General features: G+C 45.4%; 1 protein-coding gene across 1 annotated transcript; it reads right to left on the bottom strand.

The window, feature by feature from the left end:
• Positions 1 to 3,474: 3,474 nt before the first annotated feature.
• On the bottom strand, positions 3,475 to 4,299 carry LOC135932686 (uncharacterized; the record flags this gene model as incomplete). Its single annotated transcript, XM_065470270.1, has 1 exon — positions 3,475 to 4,299. A coding segment is annotated over one exon (825 nt), but the record flags the coding sequence as incomplete, so codon positions are not given.
• Positions 4,300 to 19,723: the final 15,424 nt, after the last annotated feature.

The raw sequence follows: 19,723 nt of genomic DNA, 5'->3' as shown, positions 1-19,723 counted from the left end.
GTAACGCCGTTATTCCCATCACTGGTCCTATAATAATAGATACAGAGAAAAACCCAACAATCATATGACCCCCTATGAGCAAGCACTTTGCCGACAGTAGGAAGGAAAAACTCCCTTTTAACAGGAAGAAACCTCCGGCAGAACCAGGCTCAGGGAGGGGCGGCCATCTGCTGCAACCGGTTGGGGTGAGAGAAGGAAAACAGGATAAAGACATGCTGTGGAAGAGAGACAGAGATTAATAACAGATATGATTCAATGCAGAGAGGTCTATTAACACAGTGAGTGAGAAAGGTGACTGGAAAGGAAAAACTCAATGCATCATGGGAATCCCCCGGCAGCCTACACCTATTGCAGCATAACTAAGGGAGGATTCAGGGTCACCTGATCCAGCCCTAACTATATGCTTTACCAAAAAGGAAAGTTTTAAGCCTAATCTTAAAAGTAGAGATAGTGTCTGTGTCCCGAATCCAAATTGGAAGCTGGTTCCACAGAAGAGGGGCCTGAAAACTGAAGGCTCTGCCTCCCATTCTACTTTTAAATACTCTAGGAACAACAAGTAAGCCTGCAGAGCGAGAGCGAAGTGCTCTAATAGGGTGATATGGTACTACAAGGTCATTAAGATAGATGGGGCCTGATTATTTAAGACCTTGTATGTGAGGAGCAGGATTTTGAATTCAATTCTGGATTTAACAGGAAGCCAATGAAGGGAAGCCAAAACAGGAGAAATATGCTCTCTCTTTCTAGTCTCTGTCAGTACTCTTGCTGCAGCATTTTGGATTAACTAAAGGGTTTTCAGGGAGTTTTTAGGATATCCTGATAATAATGAATTACAGTAGTCCAGCCTGGAAGTAATAAATGCATGAACTAGTTTTTCAGCATCACTCTGAGACAGGATATTTCTAATTTTAGAGATGTTGCGCAAATGAAAGAAAGCAGTCTTACATATTTGCTTAATATGTGCGTTAACTCCAAGGTTCCTCACAATGTCACTGGAGGCCAAGGTAATGCCATCCAGAGTAAGAATCTGGTTAGATGCCATATTTCTAAGATTTTCAGGGCCGAGTAAAATAATCTCAGTTATATCTGAATTAAGAAGCAGAAAGTTAGCGGCCATCCAGCTCTTTATGTCTTTAAGACATTCCTGCAGTTTAACTAAATGGTGGGTTTTATCTGGCTTCATGGACAGATAGAGCTGGGTGTCATCTGCATAGCAGTGAAAACGTATGCTATGTCTTCTAATAATACTGCCTAGAGGAAGCATGTATAATGTAAACAGAATTGATCCTAGCACTGAACCCTGTGGAACACCATAATTGACCTTAGTGTGTGAAGAGGACTATCCATTTACATGCACAAACTGGAGTCTATTAGATAGATATGATACAATCCACTGCAGCGCAGTACCTGTAATACCTACAGCATGTTCTAATCGCTCTAATAGAATATTATGGTCAACAGTATCGAACGCTGCACTGAGGTCTAGCAGGACAAGCACAGAGATGAGTCCACTGTCAGAGGCCATAAGAAGATCATTTGTAACCTTCACTAAAGCTGTTTCTGTGCTGTGATGAGCTCTGAAACCTGACTGAAACTCCTAAGCCATTCCTCTGCAGATGATCTGTTAGCTGTTTGACAACTACTCTTTCAAGGATTTTTGATATGAAAGGAAGGTTGGAGATTGGCCTATAATTAGGTAAGACAATTGGGTGTAGAGATGGCTTTTTAATTAAAGGTTTAACTACAGCCAGCTTGAAGGCCTGTGGTACATAGCCGATTATTAGAGATAGGTTGATCATATTTAAGATTGAAGCATTAATGGCAGGACTTCTTTTAGTAGTTTTGTAGGAATGGGGTTTAAAAGACACGTTGGTGGTTTGGAGGAAGTAATTATTGAACTTAACTCAGAAAGATCAATTGGAGAAAAAGAGTCTAAATGAATATCAATGGTACTAAAAGTAGCTGTAAATAATATTACATCTGTGGGATGATTATTGGTAATTTTTCCTCTAATAATAAAAATTATATTTGTGAAGAAGTTCATGAAGTCATTACTAGTTTACGTTAAAGGGATGGTTGGCTCAATAGAGCTCTGACTTTTGTCAGCCTGGCTACAGTGCTGAAGAGAAACCCAGGGTTGTTCTTATTTTTTTTTCAATCAGTGACGAATAGTAAGATGTTCTGGCTTTGCGGAGGGCTTTCTTATAAAGCAGCAAACTATTTCTCCAGGCTAAATGATGATCTTCTAAATTAGTGACACGCCATTTCCTCTCCAGCTTACGAGTCATCTGCTTTAGGCTACGCGTTTAAGAATTATACCACGGAGTCAGGTACTTCTGATTTGAGGCCTTAGTTTTCACAGGAGCTACAGTATCCAGAGTTGTACGTAGTGAGGAGGTAAAATTATTAACAAGATGATCGACCTCTGTTGGAGTAGCGTTCAGGTAGCTGCTCTGCTCTATGTTGGTACAGGGCATTGAAGATGATAACAGTGGGTGGATTATATTCTTAAACTTAGTTACAGCACTTTCAGAAAGACATCTACTTTGATAAAGTCTACTCCCCACTGCTGTGTAATCAATTATTGTAAATGTAAATGTTATCAGGAAATGATCAGACAGGAGAGGGTTTTCAGGAAACACTGTTAAATGTTCAGTTTCTATGCCATATGTTAAAACAAGATCTAGAGTGTGATTAAAGTGGTGGGTTGGTTCTTTTACAGTTTGAGAGAAGCCAATTGAGTCTAATAACAGATTAAATGCCATGTTGAGGCTGTCATTTATAGCATCTACATGGATGTTAAAATCACCCACAATAATTATTTTATCTGAGCTGAGAACTAAATCAGATAAAAAGTCTGAGAAATCAGAGAGAAACTCTGTGTAAGGCCCAGGTGGACGATAGATAGACAAGTAATACTGGTTTCTGAGTCTTACAACTGGGGTGGACAAGGCTAAGCATCAGGCTTTCAAATGAATTAAAAGTCTGTCTTGGTCTTTCGTTAATTAATAGGCTGGTGTGAAAAATTGCTGCCACACCGCCCCCTCGGCCTGTGCTTCGAGATTTCTGGTAGTTAGAATGACTCGGGGGTGTTGATTCATTTAAACTAACATAATCACCCGGCTGCAACCAGGTTTCTGTAAGGCAAAGTAAATCGATTTGTTGATCTATTATTAAGTCATGTACTAACAGAGACTTGGAGGAGAGCGACCTAATATTTAATAATCCACATTTCACTGTTTTACTCTTTGGTTCGAATGTGGATACTGTATTGTTCTTTCTTTGTGATTGTTTATGTTTAAGTTGTTTATTGCTGGTTTTTAGTTTGTTTTTTGTCTGTTTGGGAGCTGACACAGTCTCAATGGAGATGGGTTTTTGGGGGGGTAGCAGGAGGAGAGAAGCTGCAGAGAGGCGTGTAAGACTGCAACTCTGCTTCCTGGTCCCAACTCTGGATAGTCATATTTTGGGCGGTTTAATAAATTGGTCCATATTTCTAGAAATGAGAGCTGCTCCATCCAAAGTGGGATGGATGCCGTCTCTCCTAACAAGACCAGGTTTCCTCCAGAAGGTTTGCCAATTATCTATGAAGCCCACATTGTTTCTGGGACACCACTCAGACAGCCAGCAATTTAAGGAGAACATGCGGCTAAACATGTCACTCCTGGTACGATTGGGGAGGGGACCAGAGAAAACTACAGAGTCCGACATTGTTTTGGCAAAGTTACACACTGATTCAATATTGATTTTAGTGACCTCCGATTGGCGTAACCGGGTGTCATTACTGCTGACGTGAATTATGATTTTACTGAATTTACGTTTACCCTTAGCCAGCAGTTTTAAATTTCCCTCAATGTTGCCTGCTCTGGCCCCTGGAAGACAATTGACTATGGTTGCCGGTGTCTCTAGCTGCACATGTCTGAGAACAGAATCACCAATTACCAGAGTTTGACCCCCGGCGGGTGTGTCGCCGAGTGGGGAAAAACGGTTAGACACATGAACAGTTTGGTGGTGTACCTGGGGCTTCTGTTTAAGACTATGCTTCCTCCTCACCGTCACCCAGCCGCCCTCTTTCCCCAGCTGCTTGGGGTCTGTCGGGGAACAGCTAGCGGGGCCTACACTATCTTCGGCTGCACCAGCTACAGGGGCCTGGCTAGCTACGGGTGAATGAAGGGTGCGAAGTTGAGTCTCCGATTCAGTAATCCTGGCCTCCAGAGCTGCAAATATGCTACATTTGTTACAAGTATCATTACTGCTAAAGGAGGCCGAGGAGTAACTAAACATCTGACACAATGAGCAGGAAAGTGCAGGAGGAATAGGTGAAGTAGCCATGGTGCTAGCAAGTCGGCTACGAGCTAAGCTAAGCTAGCGAAACAATACAGACACAGTGAGTGAATACTTTGGCTATAAATTAGGTAGTGACTACACAGAAAGTGTGCTTCGGATGAAACACGTGAAGATTATACTATGAAAAAAGAATGTATTTAAAAGTTTTTAATTAAATTGCTAAGCAGATAAGCTACTCAAAAACACCACTGTGTTTCAGCAGGAACAGGAAGTGATACTCTACCGCAGAGCGAGCGAACACCAAGTGACAGCGCCACCAAGAGTTAGGTGTGACCAGTAAGTCTTGAGATTAAGAATTGTCCATAGAGCAGCATCTGCATTACAAAGGCAGTGGTATGCAGAGTGTAATAGGGCCAGTTAACGGTTTGTGTGGGTGTGTGGTGGGGGGGAGTGGGAGTGCGGGGAGGATTGGGCCCCGATGCTGCGATAGCATCTGCCAGATGGAAGGAGAGAAAAGAGTCCATGTGAGGGGTGTGAGGGGTCAAGCACGATGAAGGAGTAGTAGCTTTAAGGTCCATCACTCCGAAGATTATGTGTAACCAAATATTTTTTAAAAACGGTAATTTAATGCCTTCTGAATATTGTCTGTGTTAAGCCTTTTGGTTCTTAGTGAACACACAAGGCTAAGTTGTTAAAGGGTTAACCTGTCGGTGCTCAGAATGTTGGCTGCATTCAGAACCTGCTCAGTATACAGCTAAACTGCTTTTCACTTAGATGGTGGCAGTGCTAGCTATTCTATGACAGTAGGTGGAAGCAGCCTGTCATTACTTCACAGAGGAAAGTCACCGACTTAGTTGTCCAAATGATCAGCCCAGGGTACACAAGCTGTGCAATCAGGCTTGCTTATATATATTTGTGACGTTGGACCCCAATACACGCACACAGATGGTGGGTATGGTGACAGCACACTTATTTTATTATTACTGTTCACTGTGGTTTCGGCTCAATGCACAGGACACAGACACTCCTGCTCAGTGGTCACTCCGCTCTCCCTCCTCGACTGTCACTGGGACATAAAAAGAGTCACAATCGGTCACTCGTCCCAAACACTTGTTCAGCCCTGCCTCCGCGCCGCTCCGGGAGCTCACTGTGTCACCCCTCCTCCGCAGCGGGCCAGAGACCACACCGCACCACACATCCTCACCGCCTGACTGAGGTCGGGGCCCACCTGGCTGAACCAACCCCCCCACCCGCGAGTGGGAGAAGAAATCGGCCACGACCATCTGTGTGCCTGGACTATGGACCGCTTTGAACTTAAAATGCTGTAAAGCTAGATACCACCGAGTGATCCGGGCATGGCATCCTTCATGCGGTGGAGTCAGTGTAGCGGAGCGTAGTCTGAGCAGAGGGTGAATTGTGTCCCAGGAGGTAGTAGCGAAGGGAGTCGACCACCCACCAGATCGCCAGGCATCTGTCAGCTTGCGGCTGATGTAGACAACTGGCTGGTCAACTCTCCCTACCCGCTGGGACAAAACGGCCCCTAGCCCTCTGTTCGAGGCATCTGTCTGCAAAATAAAAGCGAGGGAGAAGTTAGGTGTTAACAACAGCAGCTCTCCACAGAGAGCCTGTTTCACCTGCGCAAATGCTGCCTGGCACTGCTCCGCCCACTGGACCAGTTCTGGGGCACCTTTCCAGGTGAGATTGGTCAAGGGGCTGGTCAGGTCCGCAAACCCCGCAACGAACCGGCGGTAGTTGTCTGCCAACCCCAGAAACCGTCTCACCTCCTTTTTGGTGTTGGGGCACGGGCAGGATGCAATGACCGCTGTCTTCTCCACCTGTGGATGCACCTGCCCGCCCACCAATTGGTACCCCAGATACTGTACCTCCCTCCGTCCAACCGCGCACTTGTTCGGGTTGGCTGTGAGCCCTGCCTGCCTCAGAGACTCCAGAACCACAGCCACCCACTGCAAATGCTCCGCCCAGGTGTCGCTGTAGATGATAACATCATCTAGATAGGAAGCAGCATACGCAGCGTGAGGCCGCAGCAACCAGTCCATGAGATGCTGGAATGCCGGGGCTCCGAACAAGCCGAACGGAAGTGTGACCTTGGTTAAATCCAGTGTCGTGAAAAAGCGAGCAGTGCCCAACCGGTCCAGGAGCTTGTCAACTCGGGGCATGGGATAAGCATCAAAACGTGACACCTCTTTCACCCTGCAATAGTCGACACAGAACCGTATAGACCCATCCTTCTTCACGACAAACACTATGGGGCTACAACAAGTGCTGTGCGACTCTTCTATTACTCCCAGCTTCAGCATTTCATCAATTCCCTCTGAACAGTTTGCCTTTTATGCACAGGGAGCCTGTAGAGCAGTGAATGCACCGTCACGCCAGGCTGCGTCTCAAAATGAGACGTGCATGAGACCGTGCTATTTACCGCGAGAGTTTACCATGAGAGTTTAAACACGCCATTGTGATAGCTGTGTATGTTCTGCCCTCTGCTAATGCTGCAGCAGCCTGTGAGGTCCTGCACACTGTAACCAGCAGACTCCAAACACAGCACCCTCAGGCTCTTTTCCTGATCTCTGGGGACTTTAATGTATGTCACCTGTCACCCAGTATGTGACCTGCCACACCAGAGACAATAAAACATTGGACTTATTGTATGCTAACACCAAGGAGGCTGTCATGGTTCGTATTTTGAGGAAAGGACAAACGACTGGAGGTCCCAGTGGATGTCAAAATAGTGATTTTATTACACACATATATATGTGGGGAAGATGAGCATCATTACACTCCCAGAGCCGATCTCCCCAGAACAACAAATGAGGAGTGGTATATATAACAGTTGATGACGAATAATATGCGTCAAACAGTTGGATTTACTGGAAATCTAAATATCAATTCTCAGAATCTAAGAACACTCTCTTCCACCGGACCCTAACGCTTTCACTCCCTTTCACCAGATGTTTTCTGTTATCTAAACTGTTATTGCTAAACAGTCAAGTACACTGGACAAGTCACGTAGCACTTTTGAGCAAAACAAGCTGAGAAACTGTGAGTGTATGTGTGCAGGCCCCATTATGTGTCTTTTATCCTCCGTGACCCTCCGAGTCACCTGTTGCCGGGCAGATTCCCCTGCAGCAGGCTGTGGTGGGCCCACCGGCCTCCATGCTCTAAGCTGTGATGTTATTATCTGTGATGTACTGTATTGTAAGCAGATATGGAATCATCTTGACTTTACCTTAACTTTCTCACTTCCCCATAACTTCAGACCCTCAATTAACAACTCTCTAATAAGCAATATGGATGACATGAATATAGTTAAACCTGCAATGAAAGATCATCATGTGATTATGACAACACCTGAAATACAGACTCTAATGTGACATCAACAACTTCAAGAAATGCTCTGATGAAATGATAATGATAAATGATAAGTGATGCAACAGAAACAATAATGGTTATGAATAGTACCAGTAAAATAATTTCCTAATCTCTACACTCCTCCTCTTTGGCCTTTCGAGAAAGGCCAACACTCCTCTCATTGTCTCACTCCTCGGGCAACTCAGCCACCTCCTCTTTGAGTGAAGTGATGCTCTGCGATCCTCCTCTTCGACTCCCCAGGTAGACTACTGGTTAGTCGTCGCACGGGTGAGAGATGAGCCTGTCTCCACCAAACTCTCATCCGCTACTGCACATTGACCCCAATGCAACCCGTTCCTTTGGTCTTTCCCCACCAACTGGACCACTGTTGTGGTACGAGCCGTCACTTTTGGAGCTTGGCACGCTCCCTTCATCCCTCAGGTTCTCATGTCCCCACGGTGCTGAAGGTTTAAGGCAGAGCACGTCGTACACCTTAGTTGTCTTCCTCAATGTCAACGATGAGTCTCCCATTTTTTCTAAAACTTTACTTTGGGAAGTCTCCTCTCCATCTCCTCGAAGCTCAGTCGCACCACTCCTTGTGCTATGTCTTCTGTGATGAAGATGATCTCTGATCCTCCTTAAGCCTCCATCCTGTAGGCGCCCCTCCTCACTCGCTTCTCGTCATGGCACCTGCAGATTAAAACCGACCCTCCTCTTGCACATGGCTTCCGCCATGTGTCAGCTCCCCACTGAGACATGTACAAGAATGTTGCACAATCTCTCTAAAACAATCTCCAGGGTTTCCCACTTGAAGCAGCCATACTCCAACCTGTAACCCTGTGTACAAACATTAGTCAGCAGCTACATGTTAAGTCTGTTTAACTCCCAGCTCCACCTGGAGCCTGCCTCCTGGAAGACAAATCTGTTAAATCAAACTTCTTATTTACAACCAACTATAAATCCTAAGAGTGATAAAGTATTCAGCAAAACAGACAAGTATCATGTGCAGGTTTTCTCCAATCATTAAATCACTATTATTGTCATAATTTGTCCCCAATCACCAATCATCCCCATTTATTCCACAATTTAACAGGTGACTTTCCGTAAGCAATGTCACTCCACTGTCTTATCACTATGAGCTCAATAGTGGCCAGCTAGTGAGCCCCCTATTAAACTATTCCATAAACACTGCATCTCTTATTTTTCTTCATGTCACTTGTCTGTTCTCTACCGAATCCTCCATATGCACCCCTAACAAAAAGCAAAACAAACATTAGCAACACACATGGACCATCCCAGTGGTCAGGCTTCGGCCATCCACATTCCAGAGGTGCTGTAAAAAGACCATCGGAATCAGAATCAGAATCAGAATACTTTATTGATCCCTGGGGGAAATTATTTAAAGTCAAGCCATCCATAGCTGTGGAAACAAGTGATACTAGTTTCAACACAGGGAATGTCTCACATGTTATTCACATTGTCAAAGTAACCTTCACATTTTCGCAACCACACAGTGTAACAGCATCACCAACTCATAACCTGTAAACACAGTTTCTTCACACATAAGCCCAGAAATCCTCTAATAGGAAAACAAACATCAACCAATTGTTCTGTTATAAATCACATCATCAAATCACATCATTAACTCTCTGCTCTCTCGGTGGCACTCTCTGAAAAGGAATGTAAATGTTAACGCTGCGCACAAGCCCATGAATAACACACCCCTGTTAGATTCTCAAACACAGGAAGTGGCATTTAAAAGGTTAAATCGTCACACAACCTAGGATGCTGCTGTCATCATCCTGCTCCTGTAAAAAGAAACACACATAAATTCATCCACCCTTTCGTCCTGTCTAGGTGGAGGTTAACCTTGAGTCGTGGTCAAGTCTTGTCAGCTTTTGTCAGCTTTTACCAGTCAGTCAGTTTGTTTTATTACCATTCATTCATACATTCATTCATCCATTCATTCTTTCTTTGCTGATAGAAGAAACCTTCGCCGCATTTGATTTCCCCCTCAGCAAAATGACGTCATTTCAAAAAGAAAAACAACTTTAGATGGATTACCTCGCTGAATCCTCTTTTGTCAGGGACTTACTTTCTAATTGTCCCCGATAAGTGACTTTCTCCAGAGCCCATTTTAATGTGGAGAAACTCACTTGCAACAATTTTCTTGACGACGTGTAGCGCTTTTAATTCCCGACGTGCAGATCTGCTTAAAGAAAAGAAATCAGTGCACTGTGCAAAAAATAAAAATAAAATGAAAAATAAACAAAAGATACAGAAGCCCGGTCTTAGGAGTTGACACCGAATATTCTTTCTCTTATAGGTGCAAAAACACCAAATCTAAAACTTGGTGCCATTTTAAAACCTCCCCCATACTTCAGAAAAACAAAACAAAAGATCTGTTTCACTCATTTAAACTCTGGCTGCAGGATTCTGTTCACCCCTGCTATCATGTTCCCCAAAATAATACAAATTCAGTCGTCTATGTATCAGTTCTCAACCCCCTCAATAAACCAGACAGGATGATGGTAACAGTATTACCTGCTTAAAATTGTGTTTGATCCTAATGAGCTGATCCTAATGAGCTTCCTTACGTGTGTGTTTGTGTTAGTAAGGTTAATACATTTTCTATTTCTGTGTATCCTTTTATGTACCTTCCCCCTTTTCTGAAACCAAATTCCATTCACTCCAAATTTTGTTTCAGAAACATGAAAAACTCTGTCATAGTCAGACACAGCTAAACCCCCAATGCTAGCAGGTTACCATCGGCAACCACGCTGTGTGTTATTAACCCCTTCTCCAAATATCCTCTTTGGATGTGTAACACTTTATGTATGCTTTTGCATTCTCTGTAGTGCATATTATGTGTATGTGTGGTGTTGTTTTTCCATTTACTCTAACAGTAAATTTGCATACCTCAGTGCTTGTCTACCTCCCCCTTTTGTGGTGGTCTGGACACTTTGTCAATCCTTCACTTCCAGGCAGTCGTCTGTCTCCCTGGATTATCTAACCCAAATTGATTCCCCACACTAAAACAGCATTCCCCTGTCCTCACCTGCTCCATCCTCTCCGTTCTTCTCCCCCACTTTTCAGTCCAATGTCAGTCAGTCTTCTTCAGCTTTGTCCCCGTATCTCTTTGTCCCACTGTCTCTTTCATTGCCATCTCGTTCCAAACATGGCAAATGTCAAGCTCAGACAGATTTCCCAAAAGTCCTTCACACACAGTGAGGTTGCAGCTTGCTGGAACGCATCTCCATCCATCCAATCTAGATGGTGGATCTTCTCTTTCTGATGCCGCTTGCCCATCGTGCTGCTAGACCTCTCTGCTCAGGTCTGTGGTATTGTCTCTTGGACTGCTGTCCACTGTTGATGTTCATGCTTGTGCTTCTGGAACTGCTTCAGGAACTGCACTCTGTGTCTTCAGGGAGAGGTCAGCTTCCTTGGAGCTCACTCGTTCAGGATGAAGATGAGAAGCTGCAGAACAATTCAGCCAAAAATTCTGGCTGGGTGTTTCTACTTTTCTAATGATTTTAACCTATAATTTACTGCCGACTGCTGCCCGTGGAGAATTGATCCAGGTCCGTTCCCCACCTGTAAACGACAGACTGAGAGACTTTCATTATTTACTGTGACTCCAGATGTTTTAATCACTCCTAAAGCAACACATCCCTACTTATTTTGTTTTGAACTCTACTGCCTTTAAACCCCAAATGGGAATCTTCATTTGCTCTGAACCGCAAACACAAAAACGTCTTCACATTGTTATTAATTATTTTCATCCACAACACTCAAAATTATGTTTCCATTTGTGTCCAGCAGGGGAATAAGATGACCTCTACTATCTCTGCTTCCCCAGTTGGAGACAATGTCTCACTCACACTTCCACACTTTTTATTTTCTTTGTTTTCGTCACTTTCTTTCTCTTTTTTTCATTTTACTTCCTTTTACCCCATTGTTTTACACCCACACAGTAACCTGTGAACTCACTACTCTATCCTCATTTTCATTTCACCCCAATAGCTCTCATGCAGTCAGCAAACAAATCCTCCATTCATCCTTGAGTACTTGATCACCTTTAAATGTCTCTGTTAATTTTATCAATTTATTTATCATTACCTTAACCCTAGTCCTCTGTTTAGTTTTCTTTATTTATTTTCACTAGGATTCCTTGGCTATTATTACTTCACAGAAAATTCAAATAATCCACTTCTTCTCCCTCCTCTGTCATCCAGGAATTCACACACACATGCACAGGCTGGTCACTCAGCCCCCACCTTTTTCCTTCTCTCTCACAGACTCATACACACAATCCTCTCAATCCAGTGAACCCCGCCTCTCGAGTCTGGCTCACACACACTTCATGCTTCTCGCAGACCCATCCAAACTTTCTGTGAGACACTTCTTTCTCTGCTTATTCTGGACAACGCCCCAGACAGCACACAGAGCGGCTGTCATCCACTCTTATACACCTCACAAATTTTCAAACTGCGCCACGGACTCGACACCGCAGTTTCTCTCCCTTTAAAAAATATAAAACCAAATTCAACCCCCCAATTGACTTCACAGTTTGCAATAACTGGTGACACGGCTTCCTACCGCGATTTCTACACACCACAAACACACTCTCTTTTATTTAATCTTCATACACTCAGCTTCTATAGTAAATCACTTTCACACCACACCCAGTCATAATCAATGTAAGCAATTTACAAAGCTAATTTACACTTTATTTTATATACACAGGCCTGTATTGAACATGAAAAAACAAAAAGACACCAGATGCCAGGATGCGTTATTCAGCAGTTCCTTATTTTATCCTTATTCCTGTCACTTTTATCCTTATTTTTATCCTTATTCCTGTCCCTTATTCCTATTAAAACCTCTGTAGCATCACACCTAACTTTTTGACTAATTTAAAAGCATCTAAGCCCAGGCCCTGCCTTGCTAATCAATAACTCCGCTTCGGAAATTCCCTTTCCGACAACGGCCAAATATCTAGGCCCTAATTAATTTATAACCGCTCCCCGTGACTTGACAGAGAGCTCCACATTCAGCGTCTAAGTATCCCACTTGCGCCTTCAGCTATACTTAAAGCTCATAAGTCAGTCACGTTTAATGGTCACGGCCGGGTCCGACCCTGCTATTCAAACAGCGCAGTAAAACTGTGGTCTCCGTCGACCACCGGGTTTTTAATGGGTGCTCGAAGTCCCGCGGGTACCACCCGAGCTACCTGGACGCCGCCAGAGATAACCGTGCGTCCACGGTTACCGGTCGTTGCCACACGCTGAGCAGCTGCGCTCCTCGGAGTCCCACTCCGGTCCTTACTAATTTAAATACTCTTTAAAAGCATCAAAGCGGACCTCACTTGCCACCTTGTTATATGATGCCCGGATCCGCGATCCTGCTGGTCAAAACGGGGATAAAATCCCTCAGCCAAATGCCCTAATCTAAATTTTGCTTGACTGGCATCACAGTCAGCAAATATAACACATTAACTTAAGCACGTAACATATTCACTTAAACATACAACTTATTAACTTAAAATTCACCCCAGAATTAACAGCAACAAAATTTTGTCAGCCAAATATTCCCCAAACTTTTATTTTTTCACTAATTACCCAAAATCACCACAGACAAAATCCCCAGCAACCCTACTGAGTGAACATTTAATTTAGCTTAAATCCCAAATTCAGCACCTTTTAATCAACAGGTGGTGCTTACCTTATTAAGGGCCCCCATCACTCAGTCGACCTGCCGGACTCCTGTCCGTCTATTTGACACCACTAGACCTCAGCCAAACCCAAGTAGTCCCTCCTCAAACCGGGATTTCGGCACCAAAACTGTCATGGTTCGTATTTTGAGGAAAGGACAAACGACTGGAGGTCCCAGTGGATGTCAAAATAGTGATTTTATTACACACATATATATGTGGGGAAGATGAGCATCATTACACTCCCAGAGCCGATCTCCCCAGAACAACAAATGAGGAGTGGTATATATAACAGTTGATGACGAATAATATGCGTCAAACAGTTGGATTTACTGGAAATCTAAATATCAATTCTCAGAATCTAAGAACACTCTCTTCCACCGGACCCTAACGCTTTCACTCCCTTTCACCAGATGTTTTCTGTTATCTAAACTGTTATTGCTAAACAGTCAAGTACACTGGACAAGTCACGTAGCACTTTTGAGCAAAACAAGCTGAGAAACTGTGAGTGTATGTGTGCAGGCCCCATTATGTGTCTTTTATCCTCCGTGACCCTCCGAGTCACCTGTTGCCGGGCAGATTCCCCTGCAGCAGGCTGTGGTGGGCCCACCGGCCTCCATGCTCTAAGCTGTGATGTTATTATCTGTGATGTACTGTATTGTAAGCAGATATGGAATCATCTTGACTTTACCTTAACTTTCTCACTTCCCCATAACTTCAGACCCTCAATTAACAACTCTCTAATAAGCAATATGGATGACATGAATATAGTTAAACCTGCAATGAAAGATCATCATGTGATTATGACAACACCTGAAATACAGACTCTAATGTGACATCAACAACTTCAAGAAATGCTCTGATGAAATGATAATGATAAATGATAAGTGATGCAACAGAAACAATAATGGTTATGAATAGTACCAGTAAAATAATTTCCTAATCTCTACAAGGCATACAGCTCATCACCTCTCCCTCCCCTAGGGGGCTCAGATCACAATCTGGTTCATCTCCAGCCTGTGTATAAACCTCTAGTACACAGAGAACCAGCTGTGAAACGCACAGTTAGGAAATGGTCGGCAGAGACTGAAGAGGCCCTAAGGGACTTTTTCCGTTCTAATGTGTGGGACAACCTCTGCAGCCCTTTGGAGGATGACCTCAACAGCATCACAGACTGCATTACGGATTACATGAACTTCTGTGTGGACAGCACCATACCCAGCATAAAGGTATGGTGTTTTTCTAACAACAAGCCATGGATAAATCCTGAAATTAAAGCTCTCCTCAAGGAGAAGAAGAGAATCTTTAGATCTGGAGACAAACAGGAGCTGAGAGCTGTCCAGAAGAAGTTGAAATGGAAGATAAGGCAAGGGAAGGAAAACTACAGGAGGAAGATGGAAGAGCAGCTGCAACAGGATAACATCAGAGGGGTTTGGAACAGCCTGAAGACAATCTCAGGACAAAAACCAACCCCCCAGGCTACAGGAGACTTGGAGTGGGTGAATGACCTAAATAAATATTTTAATAGCTTTGATCAACCACCCACCCCTCCCACAGCATCGTCTCCCCTGCTGCAATCTCCCTCATCTTCAGGGCCTGCCTGTCTTTTATCTCAGGACTTCACACCTCTCAGCTCCCAGGCATCACACCCACCCCCAGCTTCTGTGGACTCCAACTTACATCCCGATCCCCCAAAATCCACTCTTGCTATCTCGGCACTATAAGTGAGGGACAAGCCTCGCAAGATCAAGGCTGCAGGTCCAGATGGCATCAGCTCCAGGCTCTTGAGATGCTGCGCAGACAAACTGTGTGGCATCCTAGGATATCTGTTCAACCTGAGCCTGTCACTGGGGAAAGTACCACAGCTGTGGAAGACCTCCTGTGTGGTACCGGTACCAAAGACCTCCCATCCCAAGGACCTCAGCAGCTACAGGCCGGTAGCCCTGACATCTCATCTGATGAAGACCCTTGAGAGGTTGGTTCTAAACCATCTGCGCCCCCTGGTGAGGTCTTCATTGGATCCGCTGCAGTTTGCTTACCAGCCTGTCATCGGGGTGGAGGACACCATCATCTACCTCCTGCACCAAGCTCTGACTCACCTGGAGAAGCCTGGAAGCACTGTGAGGATCATGTTCTTTGATTTCTCCAGTGCTTTCAATACCATCCAGCTACGACTTCTGAGGGACAAGCTGGAGCTATCGGGAGTGGACCACCACATGTCCCAGTGGATACTGGACTACCTCACAGAGTGCCCACAGTATGTGAGGACACAGGGCTGTCTCTGATACGCTGGTCTGCAGTACGGTGGCCCCACAGGGAACTGGGCTGGCACTGTTCCTCTTTACCCTCTACACTGCAGACATCTCCATCAACTCCCCACGCTGCCGTCTACAGAAGTTCTCTGACGACTCTGCCGTAGTCGGCCTCATCACAGGTGAGGATGACTCAGAGTACAGACAGTGGACTCTGGACTTTGTGGACTGGTGCCAGCAGAACCACCTGCTGATCAACGCCGGGAAAACCAAGGAGTTGGTGGTGGACTTCCGGAGACGCAGACCACTACACTGACACCGGTGAACATCCAGGGAGTGGACATTGAGATAGTGGACTCGTATAGGTACCTGGGTGTTCACCTGAATAATAAACTGGACTGGAGCCACAACACTGAGGCTCTGTACAGGAAGGGTCAGAGCAGACTCTACCTGCTGAGGCGGCTGAGGTCATTTGGAGTCCAGGGAGCGCTTTTAAAGACCTTCTATGACTCTGTAGTGGCATCCGTCATTTTTTACAGTGTGGTATGTTGGAGCAGCAGTTTATCGACAGCTGAGAGGAAGAGGCTGGATAAACTCATTAGGAAGGCCAGCTCTGTTCTGGGATGCACCCTGGACCCAGTGCAGGTGGTGGAAGACAGAAGGACTCTGGCCAAAATAACATCTCTGATGGACAGAGTCTCCCACCCCATGCATGTAAATGTTGCTGAACTGCAGAGCTCCTTCAGTGACAGACTGCTGCATTCTAGATGCATGAAGGAGCGTTTCCGCAGGTCCTTCCTTCCTGAAGCTGTCAGACTGTACAATCAAAAGTGCTCCCAACAAACATAGATGTTTACATCAGTGCTGTAACAACTTCTACTGTTATAACTGCACATTACATTTCTCAGCTTATATATACACTAACTTAGTGGAAGTTACATGTCTACTTTTTAATGCACAGGTACAATACACAATCTGCACTTTTCTAATTACTCTAAATATTCTTAACTATCTTTCAGTATCCTGCTCTGTTTGCACACAATCTGTACGCTAATTCTAACAACTGTACTGTACTCTGCTCTGGTAACCATGATGTAAATATGTAAAAAATTGTGTTTTCTGTTCTGTGTCCTGTTCTTTTTGTATACGTGTGTGTGTTTTTGCTGCTGATACAACCAAATTTCCCCTTGTGGGATAATTAAAGGATTTTTCTATTCTATTCTATTCTATTCTAAAATGGTGCACTGTGAGCGAAGTACGGCCGGGTAGGGGTGAGAACACATCAGAAAACTGCTGTTGCAATGCAGCAACATCCGCTCTCTGGGCCTGTGTGAGATGGCCGTCACAATGGAGGGAGGTGCGAATGTTAGATTTTTGCACCTCTGGCTCCAAATCATCTTCTCCCTTACCAGGCTCACCAGAGAAGTGGTTTCCACCTCCCTCCAGGCTTTAAGGAGGTAAAGGTGGTAAACCTGCGGCGCACCTCCCCTGTCCGACCGGGCGACCTCATAGTCAGCATCCTCCACCCGCCGTGTGACCACAAAGGGCCCTTGCCACTTGGCAAGCTATTTAGAGCTGGAAGAAGGGAGTAATACAAGCACTTTGTCTCCCAGTTTTAAATTGTCTGGGCTTAGCCCCTCTGTTGTACAGGCTTTGCTGACGTTGCTGGGCCTGGAGCAAATTCTCCCGTGATAACCTCCCCAACCTGTGCAACTTTGCTCTCAGGTCCAGCACATATTGAATTTCATTCTGTGCGGGGCTCGACCCTTCCTCCCAGTTTTCTTTAATCAGGTCTAGCACCCCCCGCGGCTGCCCTCCATACAGTAACTCAAAGGGAGAAAATCCCGTGGAGGCCTGGGGCACCTCCCGCACTGCAAACAACAGAAGGTCTAGCCAGCCATCCCAATTTCGTTCATTCTCGTGAATAAACTTACGAATCATGGACTTTAAAGTCTTATTCAGCCGCTCCACCAGCCCATCAGTATGAGGGTGGTAGACGCTGGTCCAAATAGATTTAATGCTCAGTAATTCGTACAGCTCCCTCAGTGTACAAAACATGAGCAACGTGCCCTGGTCAGTCAGTATTTCTTTCAGAATACCAACTCGGGAGATGACCTGAAACAGTGCCTGCACCATGCTCTTCGCTGAAATGGTGCGCAGCGGCCCTGCTTCCGGGTATCACGTTGCGTAATCCACCAGGACAAACACAAAGCGATAGCCGCGTGCACTCCGGTGGAATGGCCTGATGAGATCCATGCCAATGCGTTCAAATGGGATCTCCATCAGTGGTAACGGGCGCAACGGCGCCTTTAGAATGGCTGGCTGGTTAACCAGCTGGCATTCTTGGCATGATGTGCACCAGCGGCGCACATTGGCCCAAATGCCCGGCCAATAGAATCGGGCCATTATGCGCTCCAGAGTTTTCTCGCATCCTAAATGCCCTCCCATGGGGTTTGAATGATGGGATTGAAAATCATTTCCTGGCGACCTTGCCAGGAAACGATTTTCAATCTGAGTGCGGATCTCATTCGTGCAAATGCCGTGATTCACTCGATAAAGCCATTCGTTCTGTAACTGGAAATGGGGGTAAGTCCTCACGACTTCAGGGCACATCAAGCGACCGTCAATATCTATCACCTAGTCGTGGGTTGAGCATAGGGTGTCGTCCCGAGACTGCTCTAGTGGAAAATCTTCCATGGGGTGCATAAAGGGAGGCAGTGGGGCCTTTGTAGAGGTTCCCGCCACCTCCTCCCCCCCAGAGTCAGTGTCGGTCGACCCTGCGTGACCGCTGAGAGCTGCACAAATGTTAAAATTTACTGGTCGCCTTTGCATACAACGTACTGCCCCAGTAAGCTGTGGAACCCCGGCTAATTGGTGCCCAAAATCAGGGGATGCGACAGGCACGGGCTAACCGCCGCCTTTACCCTATGCGTTTTGCCCCTGAATTTTAGCAGCAGCGACACTACCGGATACTTGTGAATATCCCCATGCACACATTTCACCTCCACCCATTCTGCTTCCAACAATGCCCTGGGACGAACCAGGCTCTGGTGCACCAGGGTCTGCGTACAGTCCTTGTCAAACAAGGCATGGCTTATACCCTCTTGACACCTTACTGGTATGTGACAGGATCAGCTCTAACGTTTTATATATGGAGCTATGCTGCTGTGATTTACGACCGTTCTTCCTTGCTCCACATCAAACAGTTTATGGAACGTCTTTATGATGACTGGGACAGTTATAGAAAAACTTTTCCCCCCACCATTTGTGCACTCTTCCACCCCACTGGATTACTTCTTGCTACCTGCGAAACGTGCCCTAAGCAATTCCAAGAAGAAATCGAGGAAAAGAGGCTGTAGGGCCGGCATCCAGGTAAACATCAGACGAGCCTACAGATCGGAGATTTCCTGACTCGTCTGGAGGCGTCCCCGGTTTCTGCTGCCAGTTACCCTTCCGGATTTGATTGGAAACACGTACTTGCAGCCACTACAGCGTGGATCCTGCCCATCTGATGCTCTGGATTTTGCTGATTATCTTCCCACCGTTGCGCCCTCACAGCCTGCATCGGACAACCGGTGGTTGGTCCCGCCGGTTCCGTGGCGCTGCTGGAGACCTCGTGTGCGGACACGGTGTTTGCTGTCAGTTCCACTCCGACAAGCTGATGGGAAACCTACGCTGCCAGCTTTTAATCGGATTGCGCTCTTGAACGCCCGCTCCATCGCAAACAAATCCTTTTCTCTGAATGAGCTCTTCACAGGGAAAAACCTGGACTTTTTGTTTCTCACTGAAACATGGCAGAGGGATGGGGAGTTTATTCACCTAAACGAACTGCGTCCTGCAGACTGCTCTTACTTGGGCGCCCCCCGTTTAGGTCGCCGTGGCGGAGGACTTGCTTTTGTCTTTAAGGACAGTTACACATGCAGAGGTATGCAAACTGAAAACTATTCTTCCTTTGAGTTGCAAACAATTAAGGTGGGCTCCACGAACATCTTTTATTGTGTTTTAGTCTATCGCCCTCCTGACCCTGCTACTGAGTTCTTAAAGGATTTTATGGACTTCTTATCTTCTATTATCAAGCTGGAGAAAGTTTTAATTTTGGGGGATTTTAACA

This window comes from Pelmatolapia mariae, linkage group LG3_W, assembly GCF_036321145.2.
Source record: "Pelmatolapia mariae isolate MD_Pm_ZW linkage group LG3_W, Pm_UMD_F_2, whole genome shotgun sequence".
Lineage (NCBI taxonomy): Eukaryota > Metazoa > Chordata > Actinopteri > Cichliformes > Cichlidae > Pelmatolapia > Pelmatolapia mariae.
This window is presented reverse-complemented; position numbering and strand designations above follow the sequence as displayed.